General features: G+C 42.4%; 1 protein-coding gene across 10 annotated transcripts in view; it reads right to left on the minus strand.

The window, feature by feature from the left end:
- Positions 1 to 9,359: 9,359 nt before the first annotated feature.
- Positions 9,360 to 17,235, minus strand: part of TNS3 (tensin 3) — a 423,008-nt gene continuing 415,132 nt past the window's right edge. For all 10 annotated transcript variants that reach the window (XM_034761310.1, XM_034761305.1, XM_034761304.1 and 7 more), the window contains 4 exons: positions 15,927 to 16,095; positions 14,274 to 14,342; positions 14,121 to 14,147; positions 9,360 to 12,956 (listed from right to left, as the gene is read on the minus strand). In XM_034761310.1, coding sequence (XP_034617201.1) covers positions 12,812 to 12,956; positions 14,121 to 14,147; positions 14,274 to 14,342; positions 15,927 to 16,095 — 410 coding nt within the window. In that variant the 3' untranslated portion in view covers positions 9,360 to 12,811. The remainder of the gene's footprint in view (positions 12,957 to 14,120; positions 14,148 to 14,273; positions 14,343 to 15,926; positions 16,096 to 17,235) is intronic.

Raw genomic sequence — 17,235 nt, forward strand, 5'->3', positions numbered from 1 at the left:
ATGAAAGAAGGATCACAGCCAGCCTGGGTGTACAATGCACATGGATAGCTTGCCCAAGCAATACCAGTTGTGGTGCATCTCCCTTTGGAGGTGCACCAGCCAGCCACCTTTGGAGCACTGCCACCGGAAACTCCCAAGAAGTGGGGGGGGGGCAAGGAGGTGGCCCTGCCCACGCTTCACCCCAAGGCCCCGCTCCCACTTGGCCTCTTCCCTGAAGGCCCTGCCCACGCTGCTCCTCTTCCCCTGAGGCCCCACCCTTGTGCCACCTTTTCCTGCCCCTGCTCCTCCATCCCTCAAGCCCCCTCACCTGCTGTGTGTGCCTCTCCACTCCCTCCCCCTCATCACTTGCCGTTAAGGTGGGGAAAAAGTGACAGGGGCAGAGAGGAGCGAGTGGCAGGCAAGGTGGCCTCGTGGGAGGAGGCAGAAAGGAGCAAGCAGCAGATGGGCGGCTTGGGGAAAGAGGCAGAGCAGGGGAATGAAGAGGCAGAGTGGGGCAGAGCCTCAGGGGAAGAGGTTGAGCAGGAGTGGTGCCTCAAGGCGGGGCAGGAGTAAAGTGCATGCAGGGCCTCAGGGGGAGGAGGCCAAGCAGGGCCTCAGGGCAAAGCAGGGGCAAAGCCACAGTCTGGGTGCCAGTGGCTCCCACCACTTCTAGGGCACTTCCGACGCTCATGCCTAACCTACCCAAATGCAAGAGTCACCCTATGTATTACCACCTATGGTAATACACTAATAGGAATGAATGTATCCTGTTAATTAAGTCTGTGCTCTAGAATGCACCTTATGATTTCATTTCCTATGTAGCCATTTGTTTCCAATACTTGCTATTACTTGACGCTCTGTGCTTTGTTAAATAAACTTATACTTGATTTCACTATGTACAAATCTAAGCACTGTGTTAAGCAGCGTGGTGATCTGAGGTGGCACTGACAAACTGGAATGCACTGCTTCTTTGGAAGCAACAGATCAGTGAATACTGCCTATGTCCGGTGGACCGGGAGCTGGACACTCCAGGTAAATGCTAAGAGGCCTTGAGGGTTGGCATATGCCTATCACTAACCATTAGAGTGACATAGGTGGCCCATAGGGAAAAGCTTGTGTTGCCTGTAGCTGGTGGCTCTGACCTCTGGAAGGCACAGACAAGGCTTTCTCATACTAATGGCAGGTGGTAGCAAGGTCCCTCACAACCATGGGCAGCATCACAGGCTGAACAAGAGGCTGTTGGATTCTGGGGAAAGTTCCAGCTCAGGTCTCGGGGCCTGATCTCCTTACTCTACGAGGTGCACAACTCGCATTGACTTCAGTAGAAGTGCTTCATGCATATGGCTTCCTGGATAGGACTCTCTTTTCACTGGTATGAAAAGGTTGGGAACTAGCTTTCAAATGTATAAAACAAGAGTGTTGTGCTGCTATGGTGTTAATTCATATTGCTGGGTTATTCTGCTGAGAATAAATGTTTAGGTGGACTAATTCCACCCCATTTTACAATCCCTGCCCAAAATGCATCTTGTCTAACAAGAATAATATTTTTTGCATATAGCTTCTCTCCACAGCACACCTGTCATGTGAATTATGAGTAACTCAGCGTTCTCGTACCATGCAAGTGATCATAGGAGACAGCCCATAATTTAGATTTAACTAGGCCATTTTTTCAACGATATAAGCAGCTGCTAATTAAAACCATTTGAGGATGAACAGTTATGCCCCTAAAATAATCTTACAATGTTATTATTGGAAAACACGTACAGAGCTCATTTTGCTTTTTCTAGAAATCTAAAGTTCGAAACGTAAGAATGGCACTCCAAAATTAAACTGCAAAAATGTATTTAAAGATAAAAACTGAAGTGATTTGAGGTGCTTCCACCTTACCCCGGGCATGTTGCCCCTTCGTGCTGCAGGAATGGCATAAGGCACTAGAGAACCAGGCCCACAAATGTTTCACCACACACTCCATCTGCACAGGAAACTTTTACGTGAGGGGAAGCTGGGAAAAGAGTTTGCAGTTCTGTCAGACGTGGGTGTGGCTTCACCTACACCAGAAGTTGCGGAATGGCAGGAAAAAAGGGGAGTCAGGTTAGGGTTACCATATTTTGAGTGTCCAAAAAGAGGACACTCCACGGGCCACGGGCCCCGCCCCCAGCCCCGCCCATGCCCCTGCCCCAACTCCGCCCCCTCCCCTACTTCCCGCAAACATTTGATTCGCGGGAAGCCTGAAGCAGGTAAGGGCCCCCCTTGGCTCCCCTGGCGTCTCCAGCCTGGGTCGGCTCGGGCCCTGGGGTGCCGGCTCCGGGCCAGCCCCCGGCCTGGCACCGCCGGCCCCCGGCTCGGCACCGCCGGCCCGGCACCCCCAACCCCCGGCTCAGCACCACCGGCCCCCGGCCCGGCACCCCCAGCTTGGCACCGCCGGCCTGGCCCTGGCCCCTGGCTCAGCACCACCAGCCCCGCATGTCCCGATTTTCCCGGACATGTCCGGCTTTTTGGGATTTCCACCCAGACGGGGATTTGAAGCCCAAAAAGCCGGACATGTCCGGGAAAATCCGGATGTATGGTAACCCTAAGTCAGGTACATTAGGTGGGTGCAGGTTCCAGTCAGTGTAGGAGATAGGAAAGTGGGAGTGAAAGAGAATCATAAGGGCAGGGAGCAGAACTGGGATAAATGTCAATGAGAGAGAAAAAGAGAGCATGGTGCAAGAGCAATGAGGGGCATTTTAAAAACACTCATCATTTGTCAGGCAGCAGCCTCGCTCTCCAATCTGTGCTTACAGTGGTGGTTGGAATGTTTGCTGGGGAGTGTTCTTCAGCCTGAGCTAGAGAGCTCTGCCAGAGACTGGAACATGCTGATATGTTCCAGCTCAGTGGCCCACCATGGGGGAGCAAAGCACTTTACTGAGGGTGGGTGAGGGCCGATATTATTAAACTGATTTAACAGATGGGAAAACCAAAGCCACAGAGTGAGTCAGCAGCTTAGCCAAAGCTAGGCCCCCCAAATTCCTGTTGCCCAGGGCCCTGCTCTAACCATTAGGTAGCCCTGTTTCTAGTATTTCTTGCAAGCTTGTTCTAACATCAATAATTAATATATGTGATGTGATCTGAGATTCAAAAGGGAGCTAGCTGGGCAGCTTAGGGATCAATTGGGAACTGCCTATACCTCAAGCCTAATAGCACCCTCTGCAGTCCCCCACCTGATTTGATACATGATATTACTATCCAAAACCAATATGAATTATTTTTTCCAATAAGATTTTATGAGACACAGTATTACAAGATTTACTAAAATCCAGCAGCCATCTTCTTTTAAAACATAACTCACAAGGGGATTGAATGGGCAGTTCTGCTTAAAAACTAATGGCCCCAAATGTATTACTTCTACTGCACTGCTGCATCCACTAATTTCAGAGAGACAAGGTGAGTGAGGTAATATTTCTTATTGAATCAGCTTCTGTTGGTGAAAGAGACAAGCTTGCAAGGGACACAGAGCTCTTCTTCAGGTCTGGGGAAGGTACTGAGAATGTCACAGCTAAATACAAGGTTGAACTGTTTAGCATAAATAGTTAACACATATTGTAAGAGACCATTCAAGGTGAAGTGGCTATTAACACCTCTGCAGTCATAGGTCAAGGGGGGGGGGGGGGGTAGTGGGTTACAGATTGTTGTAATAAGCCACAAACCCAGTGTCTTTATAAAAAACATATTTAGTCTCTAGCAAAGTTATGAATTTAAGCGCCCAGGCTCACCTTTTGAAAGTGTTGTGCAGGTTTCCTTTGAGATTGAGTACTGATAAGTCAGATATAGACTGATCGCTTTGTGAAAAGTGTTCACCCACAGGTGTTTTTGTCTTTTACCATTTTCCTGTGAGTTCATTCGAGAGTATAGTGATTGTCTGATTTCACCTACATAGTTGTTATTGGGGCATTCAGTGCACTGGATGAGATATACCACATGTTGTGATAGGCATGTGTAGGATCCATGGATCTTGAAAGGTGTGTTGTGAAGTGTATTGATCATTGTAGCAGTGGAGCTGTCTACAGGTTTTGCATCTGGTGTTATGGCAGAGTCTGGTGCCCCTTTAAGTGAATGTGTCCAGGTCTCAGTGGAGTTTGCTTCTGATGATGAGGTTGGGGATTATTTGAAGGCCAGAAGAGGGGGTTCATAAAAGATTTCTTTCAGGATGTGGTTCCCCATTGAGTAGGGGTTGATATATGACAACTAGGGGTGTGTGGTTAGAGGTGGGTTTTTTTCATATTGAAGCAGTTCTCTTGGGATATTTGAGTAGCCCATTCCATGATGCGACCTACTTCTCTAGTGGAGTGTCCTTGTTTGGTGAAGGTAGTTTTACATGTTCTAAGGTGTGTATCCTGGATTTTTCTCTTCTGAGTATATTCTTGGTATCTGAGCACATGGCGGTAGACAGAGTCCTTGGTGTGTTTGTGGTGGCTACTGGCTCTGTGAAGGTAAGGGTCTGTGATCTGTGGTTTCGTATATATAGTTGTCTGTAGGGTTCCATTGTTAAAGCTCATCATGATGTTCCGAAGGTTTATGCCGGCGTGAGAGTGTTCTGGAGCGAGTTTGATGGATGGGTGGTGGACATTGAAGTCTAATAACAGCTATTACCTCACCCACCTTTTCTCTCTAATATCATAGGACCAACATGGCTACATCACTAATTTTGTAATCCTCTCTAACATATAGGATTGCCAGATTGAATCATAGCAGTGGTCCATCTAATCCAGTATTCTGTCTCCAACAGTGGTTAATAGCAGCTGATCAGAGAAAGGAGCACCAAACCCTGTAGTAGTAAAAATAGGATAATCTACCCCCAGGGAGGTTTTTCTCCTGACCTCAATAATTTAGAGATAGACTTGTACCGAGAAGTATGAGGATTTATATCCCTTACAATACTTGTGTGTGTATGTTTTTTTTTTTAATATTCACTATTATAAATATGATGCCCAGGGTATTTTTTTTATAATATGTCTAGGCTGTTGGCCTCATGATATCTTGTGACAATGAGTTCCACAGGTTAATCATTTGTTGTGTGAAAAGGCGTTTCCTTGTATCAGTTTTGAAATTGCCACCTTTCAGTTTCATTGATTGTCTCCTTGCTACATCAGTCTCTGACCAGATACTTAACACAATATTAACAACAAGGGGGAAGAAAAGCAACCCCAAATAAGGAAAGAACAGACTAAAGAATATTCAGATAAATTAGATGTATTCAGGCCAGCAGGGCCTGATGAAATCCCCCCTACAGCTATTTAACACCTAGCTGTAGCAATCTCAGACTATTAACAATTATCTTTGAGAATTCATGGAGAATGGCTGATGTCCCAGATGACTGGAGAAGGGCAAACATAGGCCTTGGCTACACGTGCGAGTTACAGCGCTGTAAAGCCACCCACAGCGCTTTAACTCACTGACCGGCTACATTGGCAAGGCACGTACAGTGCTGTATCTCCCTGCGTACACCGCTGCAGGTACTCCACCTCCCCGAGAAGCATAAGAGACACAGCGGAGTGGCTACGACTCTCCCCTGTGAGTATGTACCAGGAATCAACCTGCAGTGCTGTACTGATCACCTTGTCAAGTGGCCAATCCTCTCCATTGCTGTGACCGGCTGCAGGAATGCGGAAGTGCCAGTTTCAAAGCTCGTACCACAGAGAAAAAGCAAACAATTTGCTGTTTGCTTTGAGTGAGTGAATGAATGAGCAGGGGGCCGGGAGTTCGGAACTTGCAAAATAGAGTGCTGACATGCTCCAAAAAGCACTCTCTCTCCCCCCCCACACTCCCTGTCACACTCCACCCCAACTCCTCCTCCCCCCCGTTTTGAAAAGCACATTGCAGCCACATGAATGCTGGGATAGCCGCCCATAATGCACCGCTCCCAACACAGCTGCAAATGTTGCAAGTGTGGCCACACCACTAAGCTGTCAGCTGTCAATGTGGACAGACTGCAGCGCTTTCCCTACTCAGCTGTACGAAGACAGGTTTACCTCACAGCACTGTACAGCTGCAAGTGTAGCCAAGGCCATAGTATCTATATTAAAAAGGAGAATATAGAGAACCTGGGGAAGTATAGACCATCAACTTTACTTGAAAACATGGAAAGATACTGGAAGAAATTATTAGACAATCAATTTGTAAGCACCTAGAGGGTAATATGTTGATAAGTAATAGCAATATGAATTTGTCAAGAAAAAAGAAATCATGCCAAACCAACCAAATTTCCTTCTTTGACAGGGTTACTGGCCAAGTGGATGGGGGGAGCAGTAGAAGTGATGTATCTTGATTTTAGTAAGGCTTTTGACGTAGTCCAACATGACATTCTGAAAGCAAACTAGGGAAATGTGATCAAGAATTACTATAAGGTGAGTGCAAAACTGGTTGAAAGACCGTACTCAAAGAGTAGTTATCAATGGTTTGCTGTCAAACTGGGAGGATATGTCCAGTGGGATTCCACAGGGGTTTGTCCTGGGTCCAGTAGTAGTCAATATTTTCATTAATAATTTGGATAACAGAGTGGCAAGTATGCTGATAAAATTTGTGGCTCACACTAACCTGGGAGGCGTTGCAAACACTTTGGCGGATAAGATTAGAATTCAAAATGACCATAACAACTTGGAGAATTGGTCTGAAATCAACAGGATGGCATTCAATATGGATAAGTGCAAAGTGCTACACTTAGGAAGGAAAAAATCAAATGCATGATTACAAAATGGGGGATAATTGGCTAGGCAGTAGTATTGCTGAAAAGGATCTGGGATTATAGTGGATCACAAATTGAATATGTCAACAATGTGATGCAGTTTCAAAAAGGCCAATTGCATTCTGGGCTGTAGTATCAGAACTGTTGTATGTAAGACATGGGAGGTAACTGTCCCACTCCGCTCAACACTGGTGAGGCCTCAGCTGGAATATTGTGTCCAGTTCTGAGTATCATACGTTAAGAAAGATGGGGATAAACTGGAGAGAGTCCAGAGGAGAGCAATAAAACTGAGAAAACCTGATTTACAGTTTTTTTTAACCTTTCCTTGTATATGTTTAATCTTGAGACAAGAAGACTGAGTGGGGATCTGATAATAGTCTTCAAATTTAAGGGGTGTTAGAGGGAGTATGGTGATCATGTCCTCAGAAGGTAGAACAAGAACTAATCATCTTAATTTGCAGCAAGGGAGATTTAGGTTAGATGTAAGGAATAACTTTCCAACTATGAGGACAGTTAAACACTGCGATTGGCTTTCAAGGGAGGTTGTGGAATCTCCATCATTGAAGGTTTTTAAGACCAGGTTGGACAAACACCTGTCAGGGATGATCTAGGTTTACTTGGTCCTGCCTCAGTGCAGGGGACTAGACTTGATGACCTCCTGAGGTCCTTTCCAGCCCTACATTTCTGTGAGTCTATGACTGATCTTTATGACCAGAAGAAAAAAAGAAAGAAACCTCTAGATCCAGGTTAAGTATCTCCGCAATATCCTTTGTGTTGAAAAGTGATACAGACTATTCATTTAGCTCCTCAGCAAGGTCCTTATACTTCTTAATCACTCTCTTGTGTCCAGCTCACCCACTTTGTGATTCCGATATATTTTAAGCATTTCTTGTTGTGTTATATCTTCAAATTCTGTTTTAGTCCTAGTCCTAATTTCCTTTATGTAGTTATAGCCTACTCTAATTTATGACACCTTCTGTCAGGTGTCAATGGCAGCAACAAGCTAGGTTCAGTCTGTCTAGGGGGGCTTAGCATGCACTGTCACAACAGTTCTCTAATCCAGGGGTTCTCAAACTTCATTACATCGCGACCTGCTTCTGACAACTGATATTACTACACGACCCCAGGATGGAGGACCAAAACCTAAGCCTACCCGAGCCCCACTGCCCCAGGAGGGGTGGCCAAAGCCGAAGTCCAAGGGCTTCAGCCCCAGGCCAGGGGCCTGTAACCTGAGCCCTGCCATCCTGGGGTGAAGCCCTTGGGCTCTAGCTTCAGCCCCAGGTGATGGGGCTTGGGCTTTGGCCCTGGGCCCCAGCAAGTCTAACGCCAGCCTTGGCGACCCCATTAAAACAGGGTTGCAACCCACTTTAGGATCCCAACCCACAGTTTGAGAACCACTGATCTAATCCAAATTCTCTTCAGCTCACACAGAAGCAGCCTGTGATCTTCTTAATAATCCAGCCATTCACTTTAGGGCATTGCATTGAACTGCCTTGACAAAGAAAGGTTTTGAATTTCTTTTGAGTCTGCTTTCAAAGACAAAAATTATGCAGGTCAAGCTATTGTCCATGGAGTAGTCTGGTTAACGCTGACAAAGACCTTTCATGATCAGTTCCCAAAGCCCTCATGCCTACACTTCACATCTGTCCTTAATAATGAACGAGAGTTATCTGCATTGAATGAAAAATTCCCTCCATTCTCTTCCCCATAGAAAGGGCATTATCAACACTTTTTCTTATTGCCTCAGAAATATGGAACTAGAGCTTCTACTTACTGGATTCTTAAATTATATGACAAGTATCAAATAAATAAATAGCTATATTTCCCAGAAGGTCAGCTGGTAGCTTAAGTTACTGAGTACAGTATATAAGGTAATCAGTATTTGAACTAAAGAGCAATTCCTAAACCCTAATGAAAATGTAATGTATAGAGAGAGCCAACAAATTAACAACTGCCCTGACACACTACATTGTGCTAATTGGAGTCTTCCTGAAATACAGGATTCTTTGTTGATTATAAAGAAAAGGGCTACTCCAAACTGTACTTTTAATGAAGCAACTGTTTTCAGCTCTCATGGTGTTTCGTTCTGTTCTCTTTCACTTTTATCTTTGGTTTATTTTAGGGGAAGGTGGAGGTTCCAAAGAAATCCCTGTCACATTCATTTCCCCATCCCCAGCATATATCTGATGAGAGAAAAGTAGTAGACAAAAATCTTTACTTAATCAATGTACAAGTCATAGTGATTCTGATTTGTGTGTTCCGATATACTCTCATTATTATAGTGACATCTGTAGTACAGAAAGCAATAGAGTGGGAAACTAGGGTTGGGATTTTGACAAGAACAGCACTGGCCTCACTGCTCTCATTGAAGTAAATGGTAGAACTCCCACTGATTTCAGTAGGTGCGGCACTGGGCCAGCACTGAATGGTTTGAAAATCCTATTCCACTGCGTTAGGTGGGTGAACGATAGTCTCAATTAGGCTACAATTCTCTTTGGCACAGGTCCTATGTCATAGTGACAGCCTTGATTGTGGGTTATTGTGACAGAGGACACAAAACCTTGGCTCAAAATGCCCCTAGTCAGAGTGAATAGCATGAAGCGTATCATCCAAGGAAGGTTATTCAATCACTTCAAAACGGACCGTTTTCACACTGTGCTGTGAGATTTCCAATTTATAATTTTATTATAATCTGAATAGAGGTGATATTTAAAGAGCAGAGAAAATGACTATACAAAGAATTTATAGAACATTCATTTACATACTGGATACTTTTTGTTTGGTTGGTTTTTTACAGTTTCAAGAAAAAGGCAAAAAATGTTCACTAATAGGTAAGGCAGAGAAGGAAACATTAAAATTTTAATGATGCTGTTGGATATATGGGGACCATTTAATTAAAAACCTTTAAAAACATGGCTTTCAGCATTTTTGTAGTTTAACACTGTAAGATTATAGTAGCACATTTAACAAGCAGGTTAATAGGAGCGTGGCTAAATACACGTGGCAACTTGCTGGCATTACTTATGAGACTGCATATACACATCTATCAAAATCCTTAGAAGGAAAGTGCTATACTATTTAGTCATGTATTTACCATGAACCAAAGTTTTATGAATGTGTTTATGTATATACTACACAATTATATTTACTGTACTATTTTGCTTTGTGTTTTTAAATATATTCCATGTGAAAACAAAGCATGTGATAATATACCATGAAAAGGAACACACATTAGAGAGGGTCTCTTAGTAACTATGGCAATTTCCTCCTTCCCATTACTCAGCACAACTTAAGTTCCCAGGTAAGCACCTTGAAGAGCCCAGACCTGAATTCCTAGTGCTCCTAAAAGCCCACCAAATTCAATAGGTTTTCAGAATTCACAAGGAATGCAGAATAAGGCCCACAATAGCAAAGCCTGTTTACTGGAAATCAAACATTCCATCCTCAGCAGAGTGGGGCCAAAGGCTGTGCAGTGGCTGACACCAGCTTTTGTGAAGACACACTCAAACTTAACTTATCTCACACAGAATCTGAGAGCCATAATTCACCAATGGGTTAGACGGAGTGCGGGTGTGACTCCACTGATGTCCCCAGTGAAGAATCTCCAGCTGGAATGTAGGAGAAATTTCACTTGAGAATATTCAATACGTTCCAACTGGCCAGCTAGGTTTCAGAACCGAGTAATGGATCTATTAGCCTTCTGGTTCCTGAGGATGTGGTTCCTCGAAATGAAACCAAAAGAGACCAACAGTAATCAACAGAGACCAATTTGTTTATTCTAATGGAACCCACCAGAATTCCTACTTGGGCCACTGGTCCCAATGTTTTTGAAAGGGATCAAGGTTACCAAATAAACAATCTCACTGCATTCTTTTTAGATGGTAGGAAAACATTGTTTGATTATTCAACCTGTTTGATGGAAGAATGAAAGTATTTGGTACAAATCAGAGGCACTTGCCCTTGTTGCTTCAATGGTAGCTTTACTTTGAACTGCCTAACCTTTCTATATACATACAATGCTCACTGTTACTAATGTAAGCCACTTCCTGGTCCAAATACATTAATTTGTAATTTTGCCCAAAGCCCCCATACAAAAGTATACAATTATTTACACTGAATTCATGGTTATACAAATTATTTGGTAACAAATTTTGTCCTTGGCCCCTGCATAAGGTGCCTGTGGTTCTTCTAATTCTAAAAAAAGGAGGCTGTTAATAAAAGTTAGAACAACGTGTGTGTGTGTGTGTGCGTGTGCGCGCGCACACACACACACACACGAATGGTTTTTGGATCAGGATAGGTGGTAATTTGTTATTTAAGCCAACTCTATAATTTTTCCTATCCCTCCTGACCATTGTCTGGTAAAAAGAGACTGAAGCAATTTAAGTCTCAAAATGGGGATAGTTACCACTCAGCCCACTGTGTCTTGTGACTGTGTGCACAGAACCCTGCACCATTTTATACATCAGGTCACTGATCTATAGATTTGGCCCTCAAACCGAAGGAACAGAAATGTTTGGCATGTCAAACAACTGGGAATTTCAGTTGTCTGTAACTTCCAATTCCTGTTTCTGGGCCTGATCCTGTTCCCTTTGGGTGAATGGGAATTTTACAATAGACTTCAAATGGGCCTCCACTCTCACAGAAAATTACTACAAGTCACCTACCCTACTATATAGTATATATATTTATATTATAAAACTAACTACAGAATAACCATTAGTTTTATAAAATACAGATGCCACTATGTTGACTTACTTGGTCATATGAAGGACACCTGTGACAGATTGTCTTGGACATGGGTAAGAGTAACAAAAAATATTCTTTTCCCTTTTGGATTTCTTGACTCAAGAAATTATTTTAAAAATTCACCTATAAAATTTAACACCAATCCATACAAATTGAATAACAAAAAACAAAACCCCACCTTTCATTAAAAAAAAAATCTGTCAAAAAGAACCTATGTATGTAAGAAAGGCGGGAGGACCGATTTCATAGTCAAAGCATTATTTCAGAAATACATGAGCTGGGAAGTGGTTTAATACTGTAAAACAAGAGTCTAAATACGAAACTCTACTCTATAATAAGGCACATGCGACATACTATACTTATTCAAAATAAAACTAAGAAGGCAAAGATCATGAATGGCTTTACTATAAGAACACTCATATAATATATCAAGATTTGACATCTACTATAAATAATCTGGCAGAGGCAAAAATATAAATTATATAAAATCATTTTCTTCTTTGCTTTTCCCTCATTTTTATCCTGTGATTATTAAAATACAGCATCTTTCCTGCTTAACTCTTCATATAAAAATAATAACAAAAACACCATTAACAGAATACATCAATCTTTCTCCACACGACTCTTTTTGGTTATCCCTCTCCCATTTTAAAATTATACAAACTAAATAAACTCAGCCTGCTTTATACTAAACATGGAGTAATCTCCCTGAAAAATCCATGTCTCTGCACCCTTCTTAAAAGAAATCAACCTGCACTAACCTTCCCCTAACGTACATCTTCCCCCTTCTTAGTCAACTCCCACCATTATCATATAAAGATGAAGGGAAGAGCAAATAGTCCTTCACAAACTACCCCTCTCTTAAGAGCACCAGTTTGCCAGGGCTATAGCTACCACTGATGCAAATGTGGCAAGTGTCTAAGTAAGAGAATGCATGTGGTTCTTATAAATTTTCCTACAGGAAAAAAAAAAAAAGGCATGATCTAATGACTTGGCAAATTCTTCCTTTTCTGATACAAGATGGAAAATGGTGCGTGAAAATATAATTAAAACCCTGCACTATAAAGCCTTTCTTCTCTGTTTAATTCAGATATGGATTATGTGGGTTTTGGTGGCATCCAACTGCATTCACTCACAATTTTGCCCTTTGATGTAAGAACACAATGTTTTGATAGGTCAGAGGCATCTTCAAAGAAAGGATCACACTCTTTGTAACGTTATGCAGATGGAACATCCTCTGCTTTCCTTCTTGGGAATGGTTACGTTTGGATAATGTAGCTGCAAACTCCCAAGAATGCTTTTTCTCCCACGCTGCCTTCCCTCAAGTCAGTGAAGAGCTCTGAACCAAAGGCTAGGAAGGATTCAGATTTTCTTCTGGGAACCAATCATGACCTTTGATACAAAGTTCACAATGGCACTGGCAGGTTGCTCTGGATCGTGCTCTGCGAACAGGTGGCACACGTTATCTGTGGCACTGCCTTGCTTCCTTGCAACAAATCCAAACACTCTGCAGGAGGCAAAAACAAAAACATGTTACAGAACAAAAGGCATCTTATTTCAAAAAGCAGAAGGTTTACTTTCCTCCACCAAACATTATTTTTTGAAAAAGAAAGTACTTTGCTGCAGGGTTCCAGTAAATGCACCTACTTCTGTCACACCTGTTTAGAGAGTTAGCAACATCTGACTTCGATAGCTGTTAGTGGAGACCATGTGGTTCAGCAGTGGGTAGGGCACAGGACTGGGGGAGTAGAGCGGGAGGAGAAATCAAATGACCTTGTTTCTATTCCTGGCTCTGTCACTGACTCACTCTAAAACGCTGGACAAATCACTTAGACTTACTATTTAAAAAGCATATGCTAATTTTGTGTAACATGTTCTGGGTGCCCGACATGACACAACTAGGGCCTGAATTGTAGAGGTGCTGAGCACCTAGAAGACAACTGAAATCAGTGAGCACATTAGAATGGACTTAGGCACCCCTTCCACCTCTCAATAGTTGTTCCCCCTACCCCTTCCTTCCACTTTTCTAACAAATAAGAAAGCTCTTAATTTAGAAGACACCATAAAAAATAAGGTGGCTAATGTTGAAGTCCATCCAATATCCAAGATGATATTGCCCTTTTTAAAATGGTCCTAGAAATTACAGTCCTCTTGGACAGAAGAAGTGGCACGGGCCGAGGGATATATTGGCCGCTGCTTTCAGCAGCTCCCATTGGCCTGGAGCAGTGAACCGCGGCCACTGGGATCCGTGATTGGCCGAACCTGCGGACGCAGCAGGTAAACAAACTGGCCCGACCCGCCAGGGGCTTTCCCTGCACAAGTGGCGGAACAAGTTTGGGAACCGCTGCTATAGCAATTATTTTAAACTTAAAATTCACTAAACTATTCAAAGTAGGAATCAAGAAACTTTTGGAGCTACTCTCCCTCAACACAATACCCTATCCAACACAGGGTATACTATTTTCACTTTAATGTGTTTTATGCTTTAGGTCTCCAATAGTTCAACACTTTAAATACATTTGGTTAAGGATTAAAGTAGGATCTGGAAACTTAAGAGAAAACTTGAAGCACATCTTCAAGTCTGAAGTCATTTCCTAGGGTAAGAAGCCGTTCTTAGTTGAGATACAATATAACCACGTAAATACACAGACTAAGACCACTATCAACTTACTTTGCAGAAGGTCCTTCTTTCATCCATCTTGTTGCATGAAGGAGGGGAGTAGCAAGAGGTGGGAAATACAAAGGAAAAAAAACATTAGTTTGTTGTAGGTCATCATCATCATCATCATCAACATCTATTAGAAACAGCATTCATCATCCTTACTTTCTGTCCTGTGGATCCAAAGCACAGAAGATAACAGTGTTGACTGGATAATGTCTTCGGAAAAAGAGTCTGATAGAAGAGAATAAAAGAAATTTTAAGCAACTTTATGACTCAAGGAATAGACTAAACTCCCTGGGCCAGATTGCCAAAACCTCAGTTCCCATTTAGATATCAAAATAAGTAGCCAGATTTTCAAAAGTGTTCAGCACTCAGGACTCTGTCACAATAGGAGTTGCTGGGTGTTGAGGGCTTTGGAAAATATGTCTGCACATGTTACACAAGAGTCAATCTTAAGCGTTAATCCTTCCAGGTACTGAGTACTGTTGAGTGCCCTCAACATGCATAGTATAGCAGTTGAAGGTAGCAGCACCTTTCAGGAAGCATTCAGCAGCTTGGAAGATTGAACCCTCAGTGCAGAAATAAGACTCATGGTTATGGTTCTATTTATGAAGCATACCACTGTTCAACCACTGGCTCATTTAAATGTCTCAGTAATAAAAGGATCAGTAACATAAGGATGGAACTTAATAACCACATATTTTTAAGTTTAGTAGCTTATTCTTTCCTTTTTGGCTTCTACATATTAGCAGAAATCAATCTTCTGCCAGAGCGACAGGTTAAGAATAAACCCACCACAGGAAAAGAATAAACCCATGTTTGTTTTCCCAATAGCTTAGAATAATAATATAAAGATAATAGCCCATGAGAGACAGGCCAGAAAACTCCCTTCCAGTGTTCAACTTGGTGCCAGAATTCTCAAACCCGTGTGTCTGAAGTTGGATACCTAAACTGAGGTGACTTGAACAGGAAATGCGAGAACACAGCACCTCTGAAAATCAGGCTATATTAGGTATCTAAAGTTACCAACTCACATTTGAAAATTGTGGCTTATGATTTGGCTTTCCAAATTCAGACCTAGACAAATGACTGCAGCTCCACTGAAATTAGTGGGTCTGAGTTTGGCCTGTAATTTTAAACTATCTTTCCTCCCTTACTGAGCAGTTTTCAAATATTTGGAAAAATTCAAAGACTGTGCAGCTACCCTAGTATTATTCAGCAAGTGAACATAATTTTTAATACAACAGTTTCCATGCACTAAGCACACCAAAGCAATATCTTGAGTACCGATGGTGCAATGTCTAATTAAGCCAACACTGCTCTGCAACAGTGTACATTGAACATTACAGTCTGATTCAGTGAGCAGGGTGGGTAGGGAGTGCTGGCCAGGGCACTGGAATTACCCTGTATTCTGTTAGAAAATGTTATATGAAATCATTAAATTCCATCTACAGAACATCAGGATGTAGAAGGTGCCGTTTGGATGAAGTGTTAATAGCTCAGTACCACATCGAGCCCAATCTGATGTGGGACCGGACTCTCTACTTATTTAGATCAAAGAAACTGTGTTATTACTATATGAGCCATATGGAGACTGTAGACAGGGATTAGGAAGAACAATTCCACAGCAGTTTTATTAGTGTACAGCAGTTAGGGTGATCACAAATCCCAATTTTATATGGATAGTCACGATATCTAGGGCTTTGTCTTATATAGGTCCCTACTACCCCCCACCCCATCCTGATTTTTCACACCTGCTGTCTGGTCACCCTAACAGCAGTGTCTGGCCACAGATCAATACCCTACTTCACTTACTTTCTTTGATTATCTGTCAGTGTGATCCCCTGAGCAGACACCTTGAAATGGACAACAGTAGAGATGGGAGGAGGCTCTTGCATCAGTGTTATGCTCAGGGCTTTCTGCACTGCCTGATAGCCTGTGAGGGACTCCATTTCCACAGAGTTCAGATACCAAACATTGCATGCTGTAAAGAACAGAGGATAGGATTCAAGAGCTAGGTTTGGTTTTGCTTAGTTGAGTCCTATTTGATTCTTTTTGTGTAATGAACTTCACAATTTTCCACCTTTGCCAACAGTCAAGCTGCTGGTGAAGAATGATTACTAACTAATAAGATGTTCTTGTTCCAGTGTCCCATTGTCATCTTCCCCTTCTGTTTGTCTTGTCCCATGGTTGTGCCTTAATACAAGATTGTAAATTTTGGGGGGCAGACGCTGCCAATCTTTTTGCTTACATTTAGAGACAATTTGCTTAATTTAGAGTATCTAGCCCAATGGGGCCCTGATCCCTCATTGGAGCCTTTAGGTACTTCTGAAATCCAAATCATGAATACAAATTGATAAAACACAAATCACAACATTGAGAGATGGCACTCCTGGGAATGATCACAGCAACCATTCAGCTGTGGGAGGAGGAACGGAGTACCTTGGCCTTACAACACAGTGACTGCAGTTAACACAGAAACTCCAGGATCCACATGTTTGCAGGGTCAGTTCACAGGTGTTCACACTTCCAAACAGTGTTTAAATTGCACACAAATGAAACTATTCACTTGTTTGGCAAAACAACAAGAATGTCTTCTCTCCACATAAAAATGACAATTGTTGTGTAATTCTACTTCTCTGTACTTTCAAAGGGGTTTTTGTGTGTGTTATAGTTTCAGATCAAAGCAACTTTAAGAAAAATAAAAAATACTATTTCATATCTTTTGGGTCCAAACTTTAAAAAATGGGCTCTACTTAGGGCGTGCCAACTTTTGGGAAACCAACTTGAGTCCTAAAGCGATATCTATAATTCTATGAAACCATAGGTAAAAATCTAATCTACCATCCCACAGTGTTTCAGAGCCTATTGCTATTAGTTTCAGTGTTTCCGTATGATCAGTGGTTCATAGAATTTGACATCTTCCAATAATTGCTCTACAGTTCACTGAGCACATGACCTATAGTACAAAAACGGTAATGGGCATTCAAGCCCTGATTCAGCATGCTACGTAAAAGGACTACATTAGAACTTCAGAGTTATGAGCACCTCGGGAATGGAGGTTTTTCATAACTCTGAAATGTTTGTAACTCTGAACAAAATGTTATGGTTGTTCTTTCAAAAG

The sequence above is a fragment of the Trachemys scripta genome, chromosome 2 (assembly GCF_013100865.1).
Source record: "Trachemys scripta elegans isolate TJP31775 chromosome 2, CAS_Tse_1.0, whole genome shotgun sequence".
In the NCBI taxonomy this organism is placed as follows: Eukaryota; Metazoa; Chordata; order Testudines; family Emydidae; genus Trachemys; species Trachemys scripta.